At 44.3% G+C, this 25,232-nt stretch overlaps 1 protein-coding gene across 1 annotated transcript in view; it reads left to right on the top strand.

Moving 5' to 3' along the window:
- The first annotated feature begins 219 nt into the window (after positions 1-219).
- LOC135368526 (uncharacterized) overlaps positions 220-25,232 on the top strand; it is a 129,200-nt gene continuing 104,187 nt past the window's right edge. Inside the window, exons 1-3 of the mRNA XM_064601888.1 lie at positions 220-370; positions 436-474; positions 18,752-18,775. Coding sequence (XP_064457958.1) covers positions 331-370; positions 436-474; positions 18,752-18,775 — 103 coding nt within the window. The 5' untranslated portion in view covers positions 220-330. The remainder of the gene's footprint in view (positions 371-435; positions 475-18,751; positions 18,776-25,232) is intronic.

Consider the following 25,232-nt stretch of genomic DNA (forward strand, 5'->3'; position numbering starts at 1 on the left):
AGACGTGCCTTGAAGATGATATTGTTGGGGGTGTACGTTATATTTTGTTTGATTGGTTTCACTTCGGCTTCACAACGCACTTTGAAGGACGACATTCAGATTTAAATGTATTCGTGAATTGTATTCATGAGCACAAGTGAATTGTGCTCATGCACAATTCACTTGTGTGAGCAATTTACGAAGAAAATCCTACTCCGCTGACAGTAGGACGATGACGATGTGCGATACCATCAACGTATTGCACGCTTAGCTTCACGCTATCCACGTGCTCAAATTCTTGTATTTTGGGAAACTTTGGACTACCGATGCGAGCCATTCACAAGAAACGTTATGGATCGTAAGTCGTTCGATCGCCTGAGAACCAAGAAAGGTACAGTTTGTGGTCGATGGAATTTATTCATCAAACGTCTGCAGTTACAACCGTTTCCATTCCAGACACGCCGACAAATCCACCGAGACAACCACAAAAAAGTCGTAAGTACATGCTATAAATGAACAATATTACCCGTCCTCTTCCCGCATTCCTTGTCTATATATTCCGTTGAGAGAAACTCGGAAGGAAACGTAGCGAATATTGAAACGCAGCCACCCTTTAAAATACCAATGAACGAATTGGGCTTCCACACCTACATTGGCCTTTCACATGTGGTTGTGTATATGAGCTGCGAGAACGCCCGAGTACTGGTACGCAACCTTGATTTCGCAGTTAGGAGGGCATGACTTGGTTAGTTGGATGGACAGTTAGGTGAACATTTATTAGTTAGATTAGGTGCAGGTTGGCATCGGCCTGCAATCTAGCTGAGTAATTTTCCTCTTCCGAAAAGTGCTTAGATAATCAATCAATGAATTTTAAAGATCGTCGTTGCTTCCACGGGTGCAGAAGTTCCGACGGCGTCAAGCCACTCCGTAAGCGGACGAGTGAGTGCGGCGCCCAGAGGAGGAAAGGTGTCATCCAGACGCCTCGTAACTCTATGAGACGCCCGCACGGACGCGGCATTTCTTTTCTCAATGTAGCGCCCTCATTGGTTATTAGCGGGTGGCGTTTTCTCGTTTTCCCGTAGAGGGAACTCTGGGATACCCTCAGCATTCGTCGATGCTGTTGTCATGTATTGCATCGAATCACACTATGCAACCCTTTCCGGTGCGATTTTCGATGCGGTGTCCCGTGGTGAAGGATGAGTGAGTTTTAATATCGACTCAAACGGATGGGACCGCTCCTTTAACGGAACCACGACTGTGGTTCGTATTCAGCTGTCACAGATGATCGCATGTGCCGGCATTCCATGCACCAGGAACGTTGGAAAGGAGGTTAGAGCAGGGAAGTTGTGTGCAACTCAGATCTCGGTGAAGTAGCTTATGAGCGTGATGAGACAACATAAGCACTATCGTCATCAAAGATGGTATGATTTTGAACTCATTTCATTTGTCCTCCATAGGGTTCGGAATCACGAGCCGTTTTTACAATCCCGGGATCTCGGGATTTTAAATGTTGATCCCGGGACGGAGTCGGGATTTTTTGCAACTATCCCCAGGATGCCGTACGAGACTGTACCCACCTGCACATCAATCCCTATCACAAAATTCCTATACAGCGCGCGTTTCCAGTCACCCCCACAGAACATTCTAGTGGAAGGCAACAAAAAAAAAAAGTTGAAAAAAGTTTCGCCGCGTATTATACAGGCCCGTCGCACCGTGCCGTAATATCAACTTTGCGCTGAAATGCGTCTCTTGTTTTCGTCAGCTACGGAATATATTGTGGCTGTGCCCCAGGATACTTCTCGCCGTTTGCAGTGCGTGACGTTCAGCACTTGTACTTAAGCTGCAGCTAAAATCTGTGACGTCTTTGCGTCTTCCGCTGGAGTATTCTGGATGTCGCTTGCGAGAATACATAGAATGGTGTGATTTGCATTGCTCCCCTTTTCTAATCCTCCACAACGCCTGTTGTGTTCTCGTATGGAGCAGCCGAATCTAGTTTTCTAAAAAGGCTGCCTCCATTTATTCTTTTCACTTTCAAACATCGTTTTCGTGAGGATCAAAAGGAGAAAAAAAAGAGATTCTGCAAAGCGAGAGAGAGAATCTAGCACCATTTTGTGTAGCCTTATGGACCGGAAGACTCCTTCTGATTTCGTAGGAGGTTTAATATACTTGAGGGTTGTTCGCGGCTACGGCACATGGTTCGGTTCCGCATTGCAAGTGACATTATCCGGTGAATGGAACTGGGAGTGAAGGGAGTGAAGGTGAAGTCACTCCATGCCGCCTAGTATCCACTGTCAAGAAAGCCGAAATTTATTAGCCCGAAATCCTGGAATTTGACCTAGCGAATTCCGGGATTTCGGGACAGAAAATAATGCCGAAATCACGTGATTTCAGGATCCCGGAATACTGGAAACCGAACCCTAATCCTCGCAGCTCCTTTGCTATGGTCTGCCAGCGCAGTGACATCAACATTGACGCAATTCCTGTCATTACTCTCGCACTCTGCCCCACATATCTTGTTTGTCCGAGCAGTGCGGTCGTACTGTAGCGTCTCATAGCGGAACGAAATGGAATAACAATAAGCCATCCGTTCGAATACCTCGTTCCTGGGACCCCCCCAATTTCGTGAGCGCGCAGGCTGTATACCTAATTGTTAAACCACGTTGCCTCAACTCGGCATTAGGAATGAATTGCAGTGCTCATTCTTATTCACTTCGTGAGGTTCCGTATATTACTCTTCAATTCACTTTTCTACGCCCGGAAGCTTTTATTCCGCCCCACTGCCGCGTGGTCTGCTGGTTGTTCGTTGGAGACATACAGGAGCAAATCATTCTCAGTTTCCGCACCCTGTGTAACAACCCCAACAACACACTGTCATCCCAGGGATATCCTAAGAACATCATGCATGGACAGGGATAACATCCCCCAGGAGAGTGAATCTGATCCTCAAATCATCCTCAACATGTCATTTTGGCACTATATGCCGTCCCCACGGTATCCTCAGAGCATCCCCAGACGCTACGTGAGGACAACTTCAGAACAGTGCTAGAGCACTTCTAGGATGAACCATTCTTTTCTATTTGTATCCCTTTTTGAATGAGCACACTTATAATATAGCCACCGACTATGTCAGAGTTGAGACAGTGGGATCCATTCAATGTTTTTTATTGCACAGAAACAGTTGCAGCAAAATTGTTGAGTATTTAAGAAGTATTAAAATGTGGAAAAAATGTCATTGTAAATATACGCTACAAAGAGGTGCTCGACGTGGCTTGACGTAAGTTCTCTCAGGTACAAATATCACAGAAATATCACTTGCATATATGCATCCACACGTTCGAAATGGTACACGTGAAAATCTGCAAAAAAATTATGAAAGGTATACAATACAATACCAGCTGCCAGCTGAAAGTAAGTCTAGCGTTTCCTGTACACTTCACTTTTCGTTAAACAAATTTTTACAGCTTGTTTAAAGGAATGTAAAAAAAGTCCTTGAAGGGGACAGTTATTGACAAGGGGCATTGGCTGCAGTACATGCGACGATATCGTGTAACAAAACTAAAAACGCCTTTATCTACCTCGGCATGACAAAGTCAGCCGTGCCAGGGTATGGGTCTGAGTTTGCAATGCATCCATCCATAACCACTTCGGACCACGTCTAGTTTAGCAGGCGCCACTTGATTTTCACCTTGAAAGCTATATACCTCAATGTAATTATGCAAGGTGCATTGTAATCATTATTAATATGCAGCGGTCGGTTCCTCAAGTTCTTCCAGAGACTAGTATCTCACAGAAAGTTTCGTCAGCGGTGGACACGCTATCTCCAGGCATTATCCATAGCCTTACGTAGTAGTACCTATCGCATACCTTGCCCTTTCCCGGCATGCTTTTCACCTGTTATTTCTCAACCCGTTGCTAGGAATGCACTACAGCCGCGCTGGCTAAGGAGTAGGACTCATGCTTAGATTTGGTTCTGAGTAGATGACGGATGCAGTTTCAGATGTCTCACAAGGGTCTATGTAATAGAAGGTGTACTCTGGCAGCAGCCAGTTGGAAACATCTGAAATGGTTATCCACTCGTCACTGAGAACCAATATGTAAGCAATGAAGTGCACTTCCTTAGCCAGCGGTAATGGGAGTGAGAGAACAGGGGAAAGCATGCTGCCAAAGGGGCGAGGTGTGCGAAGGCACTCCTAGGTGAACTCCACCTGCTAGCGAAACTTTTTCTGAGGAACTGGTCTCTGGTAGAATTTGTGGAACTGACCGCTGCATATTATAACAAAATATGATGTATGCTGCATAATTACAATCAGCTATGTTGATTTCGGGGTAGGAATTGACTGGCACTGCTAAGCTGGACACGGTCCACGTTTTCCGTGCACTCAGTGGTCGACGTACGTGTGACTGCCATAGAGAGATGGATATAGGCATGATGTTAGTAGCAGTTACTTTTGGAAAGGCAGGACCAGCACACTCATTTTCTTGTTTTACTTTCGTCACACATCCTATCCCATACTACAACCAATGAAATCTTCCTTACCTACAGGAATCAAAATTGCCTTGTAGTATCATTAAAGCTGGACAATGACTAGTGCTCCACACAGCTTGACATATGTTCTCTAAGCTATAAATATCACAGAAGTATATATGTGGCAGAAATCGCATATATACATACAGATCTTCAAAAGTGTAGTTAAAGTATGGAAAAAACAATGAAAGATCCACTTTGTACAACATAACAGCCACATAAAAAATTTCCAGTGTTTCTGAACATTTCACTTCACTTCACTTTTCACAAAACAAATTTTTCCAGCACGCTTAAGAATAATGCAGAAAAAGCCCTGGCTTCACGTTTTCCAAGCTATAAAAAATGCAGATGCATTGCGGGACTTGTGTATACACGTACAGGTCCCGACAAACGTTTACAGAACACGCGAGCGGTGTATTTTCTCCTCGGTATGACACCCTTGCGGCAAGCGGAAGCTGGCGAAATCAGCCAGTCCACTGCCTCAGAGAGGTGGCCGACTCCGCTCTTGGCGACACACAGCGGTAGTTTCGGCATGATTACTGTTGTATGTGCCCATGTGCCCCCAAAGTGAGTTGGATTTTACTGCTGTGTTCGCCAACAACACGTGATTCAACGATTGTTGAGACGGGAGCTCGCCGCTATCATCGTGATAACAAGTATGAATCATGGTGGCACCACTTTACGGTGTATTGCTTTATTGGAAAGCCGTGATATGTAGACAAGAGAAAGAAATATATCCTGTAAACAGTTAGTTTATATGGACGACGCGTGACGAGCTGATACAAAAATTGAACTCTGTCATTCATAATTGATTGATTGATAAACAACTGATGTTGAGTCACGAGTTGTTGACGAGCACAACAGTTAAATTCAACTCACTTCGCGGCACTTACAACAGTAATAATACCGAAATTCCCGCTGTGTGTCGCTAAGAGCGCAGTCGTCCACCCCTCTGACGCAGTGAACTGGCCTGATTTCGCCAGCTTCCGCTTGCCGCTAGGGTGTCGTACCGAGGAGAAATACACCGCTCGCGTGTTCCGTAAACTTTTGTCGGGACCTGTACATATAAGACAACAATGTGAGAACAATGTGAAAACCATTCAGTCCAGCTGCACTAAGCTCTTCAGTGTTTCCTGAACTCTCTTGATGAGGTTGGAGGAGTAGAACCACTATGCTGTACACTGTTTTGCTGCTTTCTTGCTCAGCCTTTCGCGTGCATGCCTCAGCCACGTTTGTATTGCTTTCTCTGCTTCGGCGAGTGTCCCTTCATTTGTTGCTTTGCTGATAGCACCTAGGAGGATCAACACATTGTGCGTGAGGTGCAGGTACTACACAGGCATACACAGAACAGAAGGGTAGCTGTACATAGCATTTTTGAAGTGAAGTAAGTAAGTAAAGTGAAGGCAACTATAAGAAATATAAGGAAAGATAAATTATTTTACCATCCCTATTACCAGTGCTCTCAAGCTGACAGTTCACCAGCTGAGCATCCTCCAACCATTGTGGTACTTAAAATACACATTCAGACGGAAAAATCATCCAGACAACCTGAAATACAGCTTTTCTTCTGGTGTGCAAAGAGCTATTTGCCTTGTGAGAAATGGTAGTAATGACATAAATAATAAGAATTTGTCCAGGCCGGCTACAAAACATGGACGACACAAACATGTAAGTAAGGTTAGTAAGTTGAGCTTCACAGGAGTGCACAAAACTGCCAGTGTCTGTGGGACACAACCAAGGAGCCTTACAATGACACCACATTGGCATATCGGAGAATTCGTACAAAGCGAGTTCATCTTAACGGGAGTGGAAATAAATTTTACATAGGCTTATTAAGCAAAGCAGTGATTCTAAACATGTAGGTCACTGGCACAACATCAGGTATTTACAAAAATGAATCATACCAACAGTACCGTGTGGTTAAAACGTATGAAGGTCACATACTCATGATTTTTCTACTAAATACAGGTGTTATATTGTAGCAACGACGATGACAAGGAGCATGTCATGCGCATTGTCATTCTCTCATTAAACCATTGCCATCTTGACGCTCTGCTATTCATAACATTTTGGGTTAAATGCCTTTCTCAGATTCAGGAGGGAAAAATCGGGCGATAATTGTGCGTTCGGGTGTTTTTGTTTCTCCTCTTGTCTATTAAGTCATTCCCCCCCTTTTTTGGATGTGTGTGTAGGTGACTTAGCAGCACTATTCCCCAAAGGCACAGACGCAACTCGGTAACTTTTGAGGAAATCGGGGAATCTTGATTACGTGCCATTCACCAGCACCACACAAACTGGAATTCAGTGTTTTTTTTCTGGAGTTGATTACGGACGATGAGAGTTATTTCGTTTTGTATTGAATGTGTGCTCGTGGTTCACCTGCAATGTCATTATGGTTATGGTTATATGTCATCATGGTCATTATGGTTATGCAGCATAAATAATTACGCTTGTTGTTAAGTGACACTATCGGCACCTAATTACGAACCTCGAATCCAAAATGCAAAATTGGCTCCCCGGAGCAAGATCTAAAGGATGGCACCGCTTAAAAGCCTACCCGCATCGGCATGCCATGCTCTGCAAAAGGACAACAATTTTATTTAAATGGTAACGAATGGAGACTTTTCATCGCAGAGGCGATACCCTACCCCATTGTTGGGGCTAATGTAGTGAAATCGAATATGGAGTCGCGTCAGAGTGGCCATGCTCAGGAATTATTCAATGCAGACGGAATATTACGCTGACTACATGTAAATCTGTGAGTGAGATTCAACCCTGGTAGATATCAAACTGATTCACCAGTGTAGCGCAGATCTCTAATGCGAAACGTACGGAATACGTACGTTCAAAAACGAAAGTGAGTGAGTGACAAAGTACGAAAATGCAACCGCCGTCCTTCCTTGTCGCTTTCACATGAGAACTTGAATTATTTGTCTCTGGCTCGTGATATCTGCGCCCATATCATTAATTTGTAATATTAAATAACTACAGGAGTCACTTTGTTTTGTCTCCAAGTTCCTTCTGCGAAGCCGCTGTGCGTCGAATCTTGACTATGCGATGTGGGTTCAGTCTAAGTATAAGGAACAAGGATGCCGCGACTTTAAATCGACATTTTGTTCGTCCTGTTGTAGCACTACGGTTCACTGAATTGTTAGACCCTAGTTTACTCCTGTGCCGTTTCCAACAACTTCACGTTCACGGCACCATAATCACGTAAGAGAACCATTCCGCCTAGTGCTACATGTAAAAATGCTGCACTAAATCAGAACTTCCCAGAGGTCTGCATGCATTGGTGTGGATTTGGTTCCAGGCCTTCAGCCGAAAAGCTGCATATTGAATATCTTTGTATGGGGACAGTACGCGCTATTATTGTAATTGTCATGGCTAATGGTCCTTGCGGGGAACCATTTGACGTTGGGGTACAGTTTGCAGTCGTTTCACTGGTGCTTGCGACAGCACGCAAAAAGAATAGGAGCCAAGATTGAGTCGCGCTCTTTAACCCCGAAATAGCGAATCCTGAACGGACCCCCGTAAAATATCAAATCATCTTATAATTATTTTCTATGTGTCAACAGGACTGGAGCACACCGCTCCTGAAGTAACCGTTGTCGGCGGACCCTCAGAGGCCCTCAAGAGCCTTCCGGGAGGTCCGTGTTGATTCGAGCGCGAAGCCACTGACTGGTTTACACGCCACAGACGAGCATCGAAATTCGTAATGGCGCACGAAGAGCTACTCAAGGCCCGCTGAATGTGTTCTAGGGTCGATTCGCACGATGCAACTTTAGGTTGTGCCACCAGGTTGCATCATGTGATCGGCTGCGCTGGCTGCGCAACCCGCGTTGCAGGAGTTGCACAGCCGATCGCTCCACGAGCTATTTCTCTGCAGCTCTATGTGCACACGGCTTCTCCTTGCAAGCGCGTCTAATCTGGAAAACTTCCATGTGTCGGTGATTGCAGCCGCGGGACAATGAAATCATCACGAACCCGTGGAAATTATCGAAATCGCAGCGGATTGAAGTCGCAACGAGTGGACGTCGCAGTACGACTGAACGAAAATGATGATAATATCTTTTCGCGCCATGCAGCGAGCTTCGTGACCACTACGACATTTCGAGTTGCTCGCCGTATAAAAGGAACCTATTTCGGGCAACTGCTCGGTTGCGAGAAACTGCAGCGAGAACCGAATTGCAGCAAAAAGTTTCATCGTGTGAATCGACCCTTAGAGGTTGCGGCACTATGACGTCATGTGGATTTACGACTTCGGCCTAACTAAGTAAGGCTTCCGATTTAACTGACCCTCGCATCAGTACTCTGCTGTATACGTTGCATCACCACCTTTCGCATTGGTCATCAACACCAATTTGCCCTCATATTAGTCACGGAAAATATAATCGGAAAAGGCTACAGAATTTAGGTACCTGAGGTGCGTTGTTTCGCACATGAGACGCCAGCATTGCCCTGAGGAGAGCGCCTGCCACATTGCAGGGAAGCCCTACTTCTTACGTGACCCCTACGCCGAATCACATTTGTGCGAGGCGACAAAATTTTAGATATTGGTGCGAATTGCTTTCAAGGAACCTGCTTTTTATTCTCTAACCAGCGGTAACCAACGATATCAGGCTGAACTCGCCCATGTATTGGATTCTCCTCCACATATACATGGTGCGTCACGAGAATATCGCTAAAATAAAATTTTCTCAAGAGTGATAATTTTTCGGTTGGATCATTTTCCTCTAAGAGAGTTCCTGCGTATAGTCACACCCAATGGCCTACTTAAGCGCAAAATTGTGTCAGTAGTTAGTGCAAGCTTTAATTAACGTTAATAATTAATATCCTTAATAAGTAAAAATAGGTAGATGGTTTAGCTTTGAGGAAAACATTGACGTAAAGTCAAGAAAAAAAGGAGACGGCAGCGGGCTTCGGTACTCCAGTAGATGTGTTGCCAGCACTACTACGCAGACAGGCTAAATGGATGTTTGCAGCAGTGTTTGGGGTATGGAAATAGCTTGCAGTATGTGTGCAGAGTTCATATCCTCCTCTCTGCCTATCGGTGTCATCCTCCCTCACTTTGATGACAGGATGTTTCTGAATGTGTTGTGCATCCATCCTTTGTTTGACATTTGCAGAAAGAGGAAAAAAAAAACAGTAACAACAAACCTGCAGAGTATGCACATTAGGCGGTCTACTATTTACAGCTGTTGAACACGCTTTAAGAAGTAATGAGGCTGGTGGACATTGGGTCACCCGCAACCTTTGAGCGCCTTTGAACCACGTGAATCGGGAAAACATGGGGACGCTTGACATGCCTTATACTGCGGGCCGAATGGTGCAACAGCGTTCGTTGTTACAATATTCCCTCATAAGTGCACGCATACCGCATAAAAAAGGAACATTTCAAGTTTATTTCCAGTACAAAGGGGAATCCTTCTTTTTTTCGTGTTCTGCATTGTGCGTTTCCATCAGACATCTCCAAGTGTATATTCTACTCCGCCCTGGCTGCGTGTAAAGTACGTTGTATTTTCCTTCACCCTACACCATCGCAGCGTATACCGCAAGAAATTGGGAACGTGCTTGCATTCATAGGACAACGTAAGAAGCACGCCGTTCTCATATAAAACATCTTTCGAGGCAATATTATGGGTTTCTACAAGACTGCCTAAAAACATGTTGCAATAGCCGGAGCAGGTGTCATTATCGCGGTTTCAGCACTGCACTCAAATAGAAAAAAGGATTCACGGATATCCTTTCGAAATGCATGCTAAAATATGTCCACAAGACGTTCGGAAAAGGAAAAGCAGTCCAAAATACACCGGACATATCACGGTTATTGGTCAGCTCAATGTCCCAGACAACGTGAGGAAGACGTTCGAACTATAGGTCGGAAATTTAGCCCCCAGGAAACCTCTCGTCTTTGAAGAAAAAGAGCGGGACCCCATAGGCAACCGTATCTCCAATTCTCTGCAACTTCACTGCTTTATTCTTGGTTCGTGCGGTCTCTCAGCTGTTTTTTTTTTCGCAACGACGACCGGTCACAAAATATGAGAACCAATTTCTGGACCTACGATTAAAATACACCAGACCATGTGTGCTGGGCATATCGGCCCAGTTAAACAAAAAGAAAAAAGAACTGTTACCATTTAATTCATCACGCTCAAAAGTGGTAAAGGAGGAATTCCTTCAGCATATATCTCTTTGGGCAGCACTACGAAAATCCTGCGAACTAAACGTTCAGGAAGTTTCGAACAACAGGTGAAACGACTGCAGGAAAGTGGATACTCTATTCATTTACTAAACAGTATATAGCAGAATGTCTTCTGGCAAACCTAAAGGGCACCACAAGTTATCCTCGAGAAAGGCTATGGGGCAGAACAGTAGTTGTCCCCTTCATACACATGTCATATCATCTGAAGAAAGTTGGCGAGAGACACGGAATGGCAGTCGTCTTCCGTGCATCTGTGACGCTTCGTAACCCTCTGCGCAAAGATCAACAAACCCTCCCTGCGGCAAATATCAAACACACGTCACAGAAAATGTTTGTGAAATACAAAGAGAACGTAATATACCGCATGCCCCTCACACACGTGTGGCAGGGCCTATATAGGACAGACTGGGAGATATATGACCGCCACACTGAAAGAGGATAACACTACCATCAACACCAGCACACCTTCCGGACATCCCGCCCTACATTGTCGTGATTGTAGATGTACCCCTCGCCTGAACTAGATTTCCGTGGAAGAAGTATTGAAATATCGCATTTCCCGGGAGATCCTGAAAGCGTCCCTGATAGAAGAGTCAGGACAATAATACGTCAGCCATCCAGCCAGCCATTACACCAATTCCTCAAGAACTAGAATACTTACAGTAAAAACAGATATTAGTGAGTTTTAGTGCATCGTACGCTATCGCCTTTGCGTACATAAGGGATAGCGTGGTGGTTCTGCGCAGTGCACCAAACTCTCTTTATAGTATGCGCGTGCGCAGAATCACCAATGCTATCGCTTACGTACGCAAAAGCGATAGCGTACGGTACACTAAAACTCTCTATTAAGTGTAGCACGTAACAAGAACAAGCACGTGTACATAATCACTCACCAGAAATACTGTTTTTCCAGTTTTTCTAAGAAGTGTGTATATATACGTTGGAATGAAAAGTAAATGCTGTAAGTTGAGAGTAGCAGCTGTGTCCCGTTTTGCCTGTGTATTCTTTTGTGTGTCGCTTTTCGCTGCATTTTTTTTGCAAGCATGTAGCAATTACCCCGACTCGCAACGCACTTCACCTCATTATCGGTTTCATCTTATAGCGTCACGTGATAAAAACTGGCTAATCTAATAACTCTGACAAACAAGCATATGCTGTTAAGAAAAATAAAATCACTGATCCCCTGCACCGCTGCTTGATAGGTGTATTAAATACTTCTTTGTGTGAAACCAAAAATAACGATGACGATGCTTTCCACTCGCCAGTAGAAAGTGGGGGTGCACCACGCACTGAGGCCTGTCAACACAGTGAGAGAGGGCGAGACAGAGGGGGCACTTGGAAAATGCGGAACTTCGCAGCACGTTCAAATGATTTACATTTCGCATCTTTCATTCTGGAGCACAGATACTCGCAACGGTTTTGCAGATTACGGAACTCGAGGTTGTGCCATTCCAACCATCAACCTATTTATGGATATTGATTATAAAACTCAATTAAAACTCGGACTCATTTCTGACACAATATTACCTTTAAGTAAGCCATATCGGGAACAAGAACATGCCGCAACACTTTGATGGAAAAATAATCCACGAATAAAAAAAAAAGTGAGTTCTTCGTGACGCATCCTGCACATATATTTTCTCTTCTACGGGCAAGAAATCGGAGATGCTATATCGGTCTTTGCACGAGTCCGTTGTTCACGCGAGTTACCTGAGCACAGTATCAAGAAAGATGAAACTCACTGAAAAGGTTAGCCAGCTGTAGGACTCGAACCCACATCTTCTGAATTACCGGGTCTGAATTTGAGGCTTTGTAGGTATTTGTCCTTTCTATGTTGTTCCAGCCTCAGAACATCAGTTCTCTCATGTTCACAGTATCCAAGTTCTAAGGGATGGGCGGTTATATCCGAGGATCCGCGCGGATATTCGCATGATATTCGCATGATATATTCGCATGACTTTCCTTGGTCGTTGCACATAGGTAATGTACACAGCAATGCATCTCGTGCCTTTTTCTTTTTATTCAGATATCGCAGTTATATGTCAAGGGCAACTGTCATGATGCTTTACTATGCACTCATATATGCACACTTTAATTATTGCTTTTTGGTATGGGGTACCACAACAAGTACAAACCTGGATAGGTTATTTAGTCTGCAAAAAAGATGCATACGAGTTCTGGACCGCCTCCCTTATTCTCACACAACAACTGGTCGTTTCGAAAGGAACGGTTTGGTTCCCATACACAATCTGTATAAGTACAGACTTCTCTGTTATTATAAATTAGCTGTAAAGAAATTACTGGTTGGTGTCTTGTCAATGTTCGATCTCACAGAGCTTTCACGTCACTACTCTTCCCACGCTCATCAGCAGTGGAACATTCCCCGTTGTAGGACGAATTACGGGGAACAGCGGGTCAGTCATCGCTTGCCGCAGTTATTAAATGAATGCCCTTTCAATCCTTTAAATGTGTCCCGTACATGCATTCGTGATTTCTGTTGTAATTTGTTTTTGACCGTTAGTTATCAATGATCAATGGCAGGAGTAAAGGTGTCAAAAATACGTTTGTTTTTTCACCCTTGATGTGTACTTTTGTGTGGTGTAGAACTGATTTTATTTCTAGTTCCTGTGTGTAGCAGTGTATCACCATTGCCAATTTTATGTCGCTGGGAGCTGTGAGGCCCTCAAGTCACTATAGTGGCTTTTTTTCACAGCTTCCGCCACAATTTTTTTTTGTGGAAATAAAATCACATTACATTACATATCCTGGTTTGGGAGTTCAATATAGTGTTCTGAAATCCCCGCGGGTAAAATTGGGAGAAAACGGCACTCCTCTGCGATATGAGCGGACACCCGAATTTTAATCGTAAATAAGCGTAAGTGTCTCTGACAACGTCCCCAAAGGGGAACAATAATTCTGAGTACACAATGAATGCAAAATGGTGTCCAAATCTGTCACCCCTTCCAATGTTGTTGCTTTAACTACTGCTGGTCAACAGCTGTGGGTGACTTCGCGTTGCCGAGGAAGTTTCCATACTGAAAAGTGAAAACTTTCGTAACCCAACATTATGCAGTTTTTTTCCCACAGATGGAGTAACTGCTGATGTACGTATGTACACTAAGTCATCGCGGATACGGATGCTGACACAGCTACTTCAACTAGCGCGGTTGCTAATGCTGTCACTCCCATCCGCACTCACGTCTAGATATTGTGGCCCTAAGTTGTCGTGGAAGAAAATGTCCACCTCTGACGCAGACCGATATGATTCCTTGGAAAAAATAGCTCCCTTGACTTTATGTAGAATCATGTACAGCTTTAGCCATTTCTGAGCGCTTGAGTATCATCGATGTGTCATTATGCACTCACTGCCCTCCATTGAAGTAGTGCATTCCGTCCAGTTTTGTTAGAATATCGGTTGACCCCGATGTTTAGAAAGAAATGTCCATACTTAGATATTTCTATGAGATGTCCCTCAATAGTGTACAAGTGCAATGGAAGCGCATGAGCGTGACAATTTTTTTCCTGGGGCACTTACTTTCGCCGTGTTTGCTTCATGGCGGAGTGCAATGGTGTGCCTTTTTGGTTGTATTTGCGAAAACAATGAGTTACGCAGAAAGTGTCTATGTCAGGCATGAAAACTGCACCTGCCTGCTACACTTTGCAACTTTATGTGCAGCTGTAGGGTGCTCCAGTATTTTGTTTGTTTCTCTTTATTTATTTTTTCCATGGCGAAAGCAATGACTACGAGTTCAGTCTGGCTTCCGAAGCATTTGCTTCTCTCACGATGATAACTTGATGTGTTGTTGGCTCAGTGTAGTGGCGTAGGCTCGGTCCTAGATTTCCCGTTCCTCGTTCGATCCGCGGAACATTGCGTTTTCGCATTACTTCTGCTTCTTTTATAAAGAGAGTTCCGAGACTAACAGCAGGCGAGAGGGTCACGGTTTTCTTCCTGGAGGGCTTATTAATGCCGTACTGGCACTACAGCATCATCAATTCCTGTTCTATTTCGCTTTAATTGCGGTAATGCTGACCTCTCGCTTGTACGGTTAGTCTGGACGGTAGACAACTTTCCATTGCATGCCAACCTACTTCACCCGACCAATAATGTGAAACCCGAGCTCATGCCAGGCCCGCAAGAGGAATGCGTTACCTGGTCCGACTCGTGCTCCGGGCCAGGCACGAGCGTTCAGATAAGCCCGAGCCCATACAGTAGGTACGTTCGATTAGGCCTGCACTTTCTGAACCAGTTCCGGGCGGTGCAGGGCCAGTTCTGAACTAGTGCAGCACTAGGCCAGCTCCAGTTCAACGGTGCAACACTAGTGCCGCCGCGAAACGAATATCGGAAGTGCAGTGCTAGTGCAGGCCTTCTGCTCTCCACGAGTCTTAACAGCACTACGGATTGTAAGAACGCGTGTTACATTTCAATCCCATTTGCATTGCTGCTTTTTAATTTCGAACACAATGAACTGTCCAACAATTGTGCAAACAGCCATGGAACTTGTGGATTCTGACAGCGAGGACGAAGAATTCGACGACCGGGTAACCGTGATAGCGTTGAATCTTCTATGACTTGACAAGAGCCGTGTACCAATGTACACCGAAACTGTAGTGAATCGTTATTTCGACTTCAGAATCAGACGTCTCTTCCGGCTCTCTCGGGATACATTCAAGAACTTACAACTATCATTTGCCTTGTGTGGTCTGCTGCCATTGCCGCCATTACTCTGCACTACCGTTGAACTGCCCCTGCGGGAGTGCAGAGTTTCCTTACACTAGGGCTACACTTCGCGTGCACTGGTTTGAAACGAACTGGACGGTGCAGGGGGCGCTCGGCTGCACTGGTGAAACGAACCAGCGAGTGCAGCACCACCCGAACTGGTTCAGACAGTGCAGGCCTAATCCAACGTACCTAGTGCTCCAATTTCCACTCCATCTGCGAGAAACATCGTGGGCGTTTGCGTGACTTCACTCTTGGTACGATGAAACGAAACTTTGATATGACGTCCGTTGATCCCTACAATCCTATCACCATCGTTCGCGATAACATCCTGCAAATAGCATTGCAATGTCACTTCGATCCATATTGTGAAGACGCTCATTATTTCATTCCCCGCATCACCACCTGCAATGGGGTAGAGTATCGCCCCCGGCGATGAAACTCCCCATTCACCATCTCGAAATAAAGTTGTTGTTGTTACTCATGATGATGCCAAGAAAAAACTTAAGTACATGATACGATGAAAATAGAGTCAAAAGTGCCTGGCGTCGTTGGCCGAATTCGTTTTGTAGCGCATAGGGTATAGCTGCTTTTCAATAGTTTTAGTACATCGTACGCTATAGCCTTTGCGAACGGAAGGAATAGCGCTGGTAGTTCTGCGCACTGCGCGAAGCTCTTTCTGTTGCGGGCGTGCGCAGAATCATCAACGCTATCCCCTTTCGTACGTACAGTCGATAGCGTACATGCACTAAAAGCCTAAAACTCTCTATTACTGAGTGTGAGTGTGACTGCTACCGGGAGCACAGTAGGCTACCGCGTCTACCACACCCTATCAACCAATACGATTATGAGTCCCGCTGTATCTGTCATTGGTTCCGGAAGGCACAGCAAGTTAACGGTGACGTTTGCCGGTATACTAACACTTGCTATTATAATGTGGGGTAATTTCTGGAATACACCGCAGCTGAGAAAATTGTGGAGACATGTGGCATTCGTCACTATTTTTACTATTTTTCTTACACAGTTAATCCCAACTTTTGCAGTATAACGCTGGTGCAGTCCCTCTAACGCACATTACTAGGAAGATTTAGTGTGCCGTACGCTATCGCCTTTGCGTACGTAAGGGGCAGCGCTGGTGGTTCTGCGCAAGCGCAGAGAAAAGAGCTTTGCGCGTAGCGCAAAACCACCACGCTATCCCTTACGTACGCAAAGGCGACAGAGTACGATATACTAAAACTAATATCTCAACAAACGACAAACGTCTTTGGACGCCAGTGATTCTTACCTCATCTTTATCAAGACTAGCTAACATTATAGAATTCAGGTTACGTCGCTAACAGTCTGTACAAAAATTCGTGGACTAGTCCTCAGTTTAGGGAACCTTTAATGAAACCGAGCCACAACGCTGGCTTCCTTACCACAATGTGTACGAAGCAGGCCATAGGCAGGTTCTCCAGTGGGTTCCAGCCCATTGTGGTTCGGTGGGGAATGAGCAGGAGGATAGCGCCGCAGAAGCAGCCCTCTTGTATCGGAAGCGGACCGGTATTGTGCTGCTGCGAGGAGAGCGTCGTTCCATTTTGCGACGCCTCGTGACACCAATGGCTTCCCGCCAATGGACAACCAACATTCTCCTCCGTCCCCTCCTCTATTCCGAGCTGAGTTGATCCAACGCTCGCTTTCCGCATGCCACGAAACACCTCTCGTCAATATATTGCAGTAATGTATCGAATGCGATTCGATGTGGCTTTCACACCTCAGTGACGTTACCGCTTGCGAAAAGTTGACCCCCCCCCCCCCCCGATGCTCTCATTACCGTGCTCTAGAGGATCTGGAGCACATTCTTCTTAACTACTGCACTACCAACCTTTCACACATTCACACTTCGAACCTTCCCGAACCGCACTCTCCGGGTCACTTAGTCAGCTTACTCTCGCTTACTCTGCGCTCACAGCTCTTTTGACCTTTGCGAACACAATAGGATCCTTATTGTGAAGGTGCTCATTATTTCATTCCGCACATCACCACCAGCAACGGGGTACAGTATCGCCCCTGGCGATGAAACTCCACATTCATTATCTTTAAATAAAGTAGTTGTTTCGAGCGACATTTTGTCATCGTGAATCAGGCCCTGATTTACGCGAGCCAATCACCGCATTCCACACGCCCTGAGTTGTAGCTCATACTTCTAAACAGCAGTACAGCAACGGAAAAGCTTCGTAAAAGTTTCCAGAGCTGGTTCACCTCAGTTTCACTCTGCGTTCGACGTGTGCGCTCTTGCAGTCTCCCCAGGCTTTGTCTGCTGTAGGCTGTCTCGCGGTCAGTATCTGTCGATATCTGATGTACAAATTCCCTCTGTCGTCTTCCCGCTCCTCTTTCCGTCTTCTTTTATCCTTACGTCGTGCTTATCTTTTAAGTTGATTTTCTTATATGTCGTTCTGCTATCAGACAAAACCCGCATCAGAATTCCCTGAATTCTGGTCATGAAACGTCAATATAAAACATTGGAACTCAACAGTGCTAACCTAAAAGTAATACCCCTCTCATACGGCAAATTTAATGTCATTCCCAGCGACTGCATTCGCACTGAACGACAGTCCTTCCGTGTCACACGGTGAAACTAAATTGCGGTACATACGAATGGCCCAGCGAATGGCTCATCGCTATTACGTGGTGAATCCAGGAACGGATTCACTTTTCCCTCTCGCATCGACTGCGTACCTTCGTCAGCAGAGAGGTACCAAAAACAACGTCGATAAACCGTTAGGAGAAATTAAACACCAACGAAAAGTTGAACTGCAGCATTTTATCACGAATTTAGTAACTTTTGACATGCGGGAGAACCACCCTCCTTCCCAGTCACTCCCACGCCCGTGTGATTCTCGCTTGTTGACACTCGTCTTCGCTTGATACTTGTCCAACGGAGCGTCGTCCGGAGCGCAACGGTTTTGTGAAATAATCTAATGTTTCGCTAGTTTCGAGAAAAAGAAGTAAAAACATAGTGAGTGTGCCTGTATATATCTTCATATGCTCGGCTCTGGTGGACATTCGTCTTCTTCGTATCACTCGATGCAATGCAAACAAATGACGTTCGGTGTCATTCATTTTGGTGTGTTAAACGGGTATAATTTCGTAGAGATGGAATTTGCGTGTCAATAGAGCATATTTCTTTAGAAGTCTTATGGTTCTCGGTAAGCAACTTTTACCGTTTCTACACGCTATACCCACATGGATGGTTCGACACTTTTGAGAGTTCTGTATTGACTGTTAGCGAGACGTGAAGTAAATGAACTCTGATCAAGGCAATGTTGCCCACTTTTGCTCGTTCCAGATCACCCGAAAAAGCCGGCTAAAGGTAAGAACATATATAGCTTACAAACGTTTCTCGACAGTTCTACTTGTCATGTGCTACGAAATTATACTGGTACTCTTAAGTTAAAGGAGCGCTGAGGTGATCCTCAAGTTTTTATTTTTGGACTGCGGCGCGTCTTACACGAATAAAATGAGCTCCTGCGGTAGAACGACGAGAGCAGCCGATGCCCCTGTTCTGCACATGTTAGAAAAATCATCCACTCTTGGAGAGAGCGTATCGAAGAACGAGGGAACGTCGTGAAGTAGCTCATTCGCTGGGCGCGTAATTCCGTAACGTAGGCTAGTATACGCATAGGAGAATGCGCTGCATCGCTATTGGTTGGCGCTGCGCCAGCCTGAAAACCTCCGGGAGCCAGAAACGGACGCAGCCGCTACCGCGGTCAACATGGCGGTCAGTGTGTGTTTGCCAACTGGAATGCGAACAGAATTGGGAACAGGGGAACAGGAGCAAAGAATGTGGGAGATGAACTACAACTCGTAGTACTGTGTTGCAGTGGTGAAAGTTCTGGGCCAGCCTTCGTTCCGTGTGGCGTTTCGTGTTGTTTGCTGTGTGTGTGTTGAGCGCACACGGATCAAGTACGATCAGTAGATGCACCCAAGTGTCAATAAACTCAACGGCCGCTCAGGACGCAAGAGATTCTGAAATTCGTTGCGTTTTCTTAATTGCACTTCTCGCTCCTGGCCTCTGTCATGGACGCAGGAAGTAGAACTACTAGGAACACTCCTTTTTGCTGTGATGAGATTCTGAATGAGGGCAAAGTATTCCGTATAGCCAAACATTAAGGGCAACTACTATTTTCATTTCGATTGTGTTACGTACATTTGGCGTGAGAATTGAAGTGCTGCTATTCTTGCGTCCTCAATCGACGATTGAAAGGATGTAGTCAATTTGTGCGGTTTCGAGAGCAATATTCCAAGCTTCGCACACCCCTCCAAATAAAGAGGAGGGGGCGGAAGGGAGTGGTGATGTATGCCTTCCCTGTATCTGGATGGAAGAGTCTAGTATTCTAGAAGTTTTTTTTTTCTTTTTTGTTCTGTCGTCTGTGTGCATCCAAGAGCCGATATAAGAATAATTACCATGTGTATGCCATGCGAACTGAAAGGGAATCTGCTTGCAATAATAAAATTCACAGCTGCCTTTAGTTGTGGTAACCTATGCAGCATGGTCTCTTGGGCAGTTGTAGCACTTGTCCAGTTACCATGGGCCATTTGGTAATTTTGCGAGTGACCGTACAGAAACTGAAACTTACTTTTCTGCATCAGATAATGCAGCTATACTGTAATTTGTACATTTTTTAGCAGCTTTTCTCAAAACTTCTAGTTACACATCTTGAAGTCAAATGATTATCTCGTACTGCACGGGTACACACCATGTGTACATTTTCAGATGATTTGGAAGCAAGAACCAGACTGCAGCTCATGTATCCAAAGCTGAATGTTGTGGTTTTGCATTGATAGGTGGCAACGCACAGCAAAGGTTTCACAGCGCAGAAGCTGCAATGGATCTTTAATGTGGCATGCTGTGTTTTCACATAAGTCTGCCCGCTTTGGCATCTGTAATAGTAAGATTCAAGTGCATTTCAATGTTTTGTCTGCTGCAGAATGAATGTTTCAGTTTGCACAGCTCACCACAATATTCACCCCATCTTATTCGTTTCGCATAACACTCCCTAGAAAGTACAATAAACATGTATTTGGAAAGAACACAGTGGCTTCTAGGGTGTCTTAGTGTAACAGATTTTCTGCCGTGGATTGGCATGACAGAAAATTGACAAAGTTGTTGGTGTTATGGCCTTGCATTAGGATGCTTTTGTGGCTTTTGTGAATCAGCAACACCCACTGCTGTTCATTTTGCAAGAATGCTTGCACACGCGCATGGCTTGGAGCTGTTACTTGACTCTTTCCAACCAATCTGCCATGTCAGCATCAGCAAAGTTGGTGTTGCGGCCTCGCACAGACTTACGTACGTACTCAAAATACAGTATACTTTTTTCTGTATTTTGATGCTCTATGCAATACTTTTTGTGACAAGTATTTTTAAAGCATTTAAAATACTTCTTTCACTACTTGCTACTCAGTACTCAAAACGCTCATTCCTCGACATGCAGTGTCCAGATTTTCAGCTCACTGGAACTTCCCCCCGTTTTTCATTCTTTGTTTTGGGGAATTCGCGCATCTATCATTCATCCTCCTGTACAATAAGCTGGTCCCATGCCTGGCCTTGCTCGTCAATAGCCCGATCCATTCATCAGAAAACTGTTCCTATTCATATTCCCAGGTGAATCCCCAGGGGATTAGGTACAAGAAAATCCCGGCATTTATTTCCTTTGTCACCAAAGCATTAAACACGCCTCAGAAGTTGAAAGACCCAAGCTGCCATACAGGAGGGGGTTACAAAGTTTTGGTTCAGAATATATCACTAAAGTTTACTTGAGTTCACCAAAATACACAAAGCATTACTTGACACAAATACCTGGTAAATAAACATTGTGCTTAGGTATGACAGGTGAAGTTTACTCCTTTCAGTTGCACGGCCACATCAGCCAGAATAGGCGTTTCACTTACTGCTAATACTAAAATACTTTAAAGAGTATCTTAAATACTTGGGTATTTAGTGCTTTACTCAAATTACTTTCAGTTTTGAGTATCTTGTACTCTATTTTAGATATTTTTTTATGCTGCGTATTTAGCATCTTACCTTAAATACTTTTGCGCATTATTTTGTACATGTTGGGCCTCGCATTAAGATGCTTTTTCGAAAGAGCATCACCCATTGCTGTTCATTTTGCAAGAATGCTTGCACACGTGCTCTGTAGGAGTCATGGGGCAATGCTTGGAGCTCTTCCTTTGCTTTTTCCAAGCCATCTGCAGTGTCAGCATACACGATATGAAATGGATCATCACATTGTAAATGGCATTTGACGGTAACATAAAAAATAGTATATGGCAAAGAGTTTTTTTTTTTTTGCTTTTCTGGAAAAGCATTGCTCTACATTGTTTACTTTTTTCTTTTCCTCCTGTTGCTCTGCTAATCGACTCAAATAGGAGTAGCAAGTTGGACTTGTTTCTAAGAATTTGTTGTTGGAAACAGAGTGCATATCCAAAAGTGCACGACACACCACTCTTGCCGTGTATGCTGCCATATTGACTCCTGTTCAATTGCAATGGTGGAACGCGGAGTGTTTACTACATTACCGCATTACCACATTTTCGCAGTTTCAGACAAGTGTATCGCAATAGCCTTTTTAAAACCACTCTACGATGCCAGTTTCTTCAGTCATCATTAGCAATAGCAGCCACAGCTGTGAGTAGGAGACAGGCATGCACCACTGCAACTAGAAGCACTGTTGTGGGACTTAGACTGAGCGGCGCAACCTTGACACAATTAGAAAATAGGGCCGCGTGAATAGAGATTTTCAAGTTCAAACCAAATACAAATTGAATATGAATAATTTGAAATCGAATTCAACGAATAATCAAGATATAAAATGAGTCGCGCAAGCCCTGACTGTACAGCATTTTTGCAGCTTCCTAAAAATTTATGGTTTTTCTAATTGACAGACCAAAGTGGATCCTCTGGGATTGAGCAGCCATTAGCTTTGATGGTAGACCTTTGCTGATAGAGGTCTTCACATCTGTATCTGAGTAGTGCAGATCGTGAATTTGAAGTTAAAACGAAACACAAAATTGAGAACAGAGGACTACCAAGTAGGTGATATCTTTACATGAATAACCCAGACAAAATAGAGAGTAGCATAGCAAACGTCACCATTGGAATTAGGATGCAATTTGTCCAATTTTTAATGGCCCTGGGGAGCTGTAAGCCCTGTCATAAATGGATTTTTGTGTGCTCCCAGACAACTTTGTACAACTTTGACCAGCTTAGCTAGTATGATGGATGCGTAGCAATCGCAACGCGTAGCAATGAGCCTGAGCTCACTGCTACACACAAACATGGTTGTCGTCACACTTTATCAACAAACCTTTTGAAATGCTGACATCAGCTGCCTCCGCTGTTCTGGGCGGACATTCTTGGCAGATGTTAGCCAGTGCCACTCTGTCTGAGCCACATGGAGGTGGCAAAGTACCTGGCTCACTTTTGGCCAGATGCTATGAAGAGCTCCTTTTTGAGCAGCTGTCACGAAGGGTTGAGGCGCCAACAAATAAGTAACGTCACTTTAAAACAACGGAAAAATAAACAGGCTCTTCATGCAAGCTAAGAAGACAGTGGCGTTACATATTTACTAGTATGATCATCACTAGCTGGCGGAGGTACACAAGTCTTAAAGGAGGCAATATTACTTAGTCAATGTACAGAGACGGAGGACAACAGATGCAGACGGGAGTCCTGTCCCGTCTAAATCTCTTGTTCTCCGTCTCCGCATATCCCAAACTCTGGGTAATATTGCCTCCTCAAAGACTACACTGACTCGCTTGCATTCTATCTTTATGTTCTGGGTCATACCATGTCCCAGATGTTGCGCTAGACTGTCCCCGACTTCTTTCAAATAAATTGTGGTTGATTGTTCCCATGCAGCCAATGATCTCCCGCTTGCAGAAAAAAATGGTTCTGTGGCCGCTTCTTGAATACACATGACAGGGACTTGAAGGGACATGTGACCAACCTGTTGAAAAAAAAATCTAACAAAATAGCTTTTTTTTTTTTTGGAAATTCTACCCAGATCTCTTCTCAGTGATGACAAAGCGTAACATTTTCGTGCCATACGCACTGAAGGTTAATCGTCACTTTGTGGTCGGTGGCTGATCGATAGTTGATGCCCCGAGAAAAATAAAAATTCAAAACTTCTTTGACTTTTTATGAAACTACGCAATTTTTTCAGAGCCACTTAAACTGTTCAGCGCTCTTGCCTAGGAGGCACAGAACATGTTAGAAATATTTTGAGGCGCGCATATTTGGAAAAGTATGTGGGAAAAAAATCGGAAGTTCAGATATATTGCTTTTTGCCACATAGTCAGCCGTCAATTGCCCACTGAGGTGGTTCTGATAAAAATTGAGACAACTGCATTTCGTAGTACACACCTTGATTATTTTTTCCAAAAAGTTTCTTTGAAAGACTGCTTTTGCAGCAAAATAATTTTAGAACTTGTCCACCGTCACACACATCCGGCGTTGCCCCGCAAGGCTGCTTCAGCCCACAACGCATCGTCGCTGCTTCCTCCAAACACACTGGAGCGGCACAACCCGATTTGCGTTATTTAGAAACAACTTGTAGAAATTAACCTTCAAATTTCAGGTTCTCACGAGAACAGCCTACTTCTGCGGCGCAGTTCAACAGGAGCACTGGTCCTACGGATGTACCATTGGAAATTGGCAGTGATGGCCAGTAGTTAACTACATGTAGTTAAACTACTAGTTAACTACTTTTTAACTACAATCAGGTAGTTTATCAACTACTTGCAGAAATGTAGTGGCAACTACTAGGTAAACTGCTATTTCAAGTAGTAACTACAGTAGTTAGGTTACTGCAGGCGCCAACTACTTCCGATTTTGCCGCAAGCTTTACGGCACGATTGTGCTTCCGACTTTTACCTTGAGTTACTTGTTTGATGTGATCGGAGGTGCAGGGCAATTGTGCCTTGCATGTGTACTAAATCTTCACTTTTAATACTTGTCTAGTGAAGCCTCATTGGCTGTGCAATAATTCTGCAACTTAGCTTATATATTTGTGCGTGGAGCATTGATCTGTGACGAAGGAGCCTGAGTGTAAATCTCGTACATGGTCCATCGTATGTTGTACGTACCTTTATAGCGGAAGCTTTCACTCCATAGAAAATATTTCCGCCGCAAGCTGTTTTGACAGCGCATAATATACAGGAGACAGGCAGTGGACTTTGCGACAGTGTGTGAATTAAGCGACATAGGCACAAGAGTATATTTTAAATATCATTATCACTGCTTGTGATTCATATTTAGGTGTCCAAGAACACTACAAGGGATTGGTGTTGATGGACAACGTTAAGTAGTTATAGATGTAGTTAAAATACATTGCAGTAGTTAAAGAAGTAGTTTGAACTACTCCCCTGAAAAGTGGTTGAACTACTAGATAAAATACTCCATCACGAAGTAGTTAGTAGTTATAGTTAAACTACTGTAGAAGTAGTTAGTGGTCATCACTGGAAACTGGCGAGCCATTGAATAAACATAATCTGTTTAAGCGATGACGGACACAATGCTTACTAACACACACACACTACGGTGCCAGGCAATAATGGGTGTGAAATAAACAAGGAAAGCACAAAAACTTAACTCTTTCAACTACCACAAAAGAAAACAATAACAGAAGCCTCGGACTCTCCAAGTGAAGTAATTGAGAGGGTGAGACTCCGCCAAGCTACAGTGTCGTAGCTTTTTGCCTGCACCCCCTGCTAAACACTAGTAAAAATAAAAATTATGATATGAGGAGCCAGCTCAGCAGGCT

This window comes from Ornithodoros turicata, chromosome 1 (genome assembly GCF_037126465.1).
Source record: "Ornithodoros turicata isolate Travis chromosome 1, ASM3712646v1, whole genome shotgun sequence".
Lineage (NCBI taxonomy): Eukaryota > Metazoa > Arthropoda > Arachnida > Ixodida > Argasidae > Ornithodoros > Ornithodoros turicata.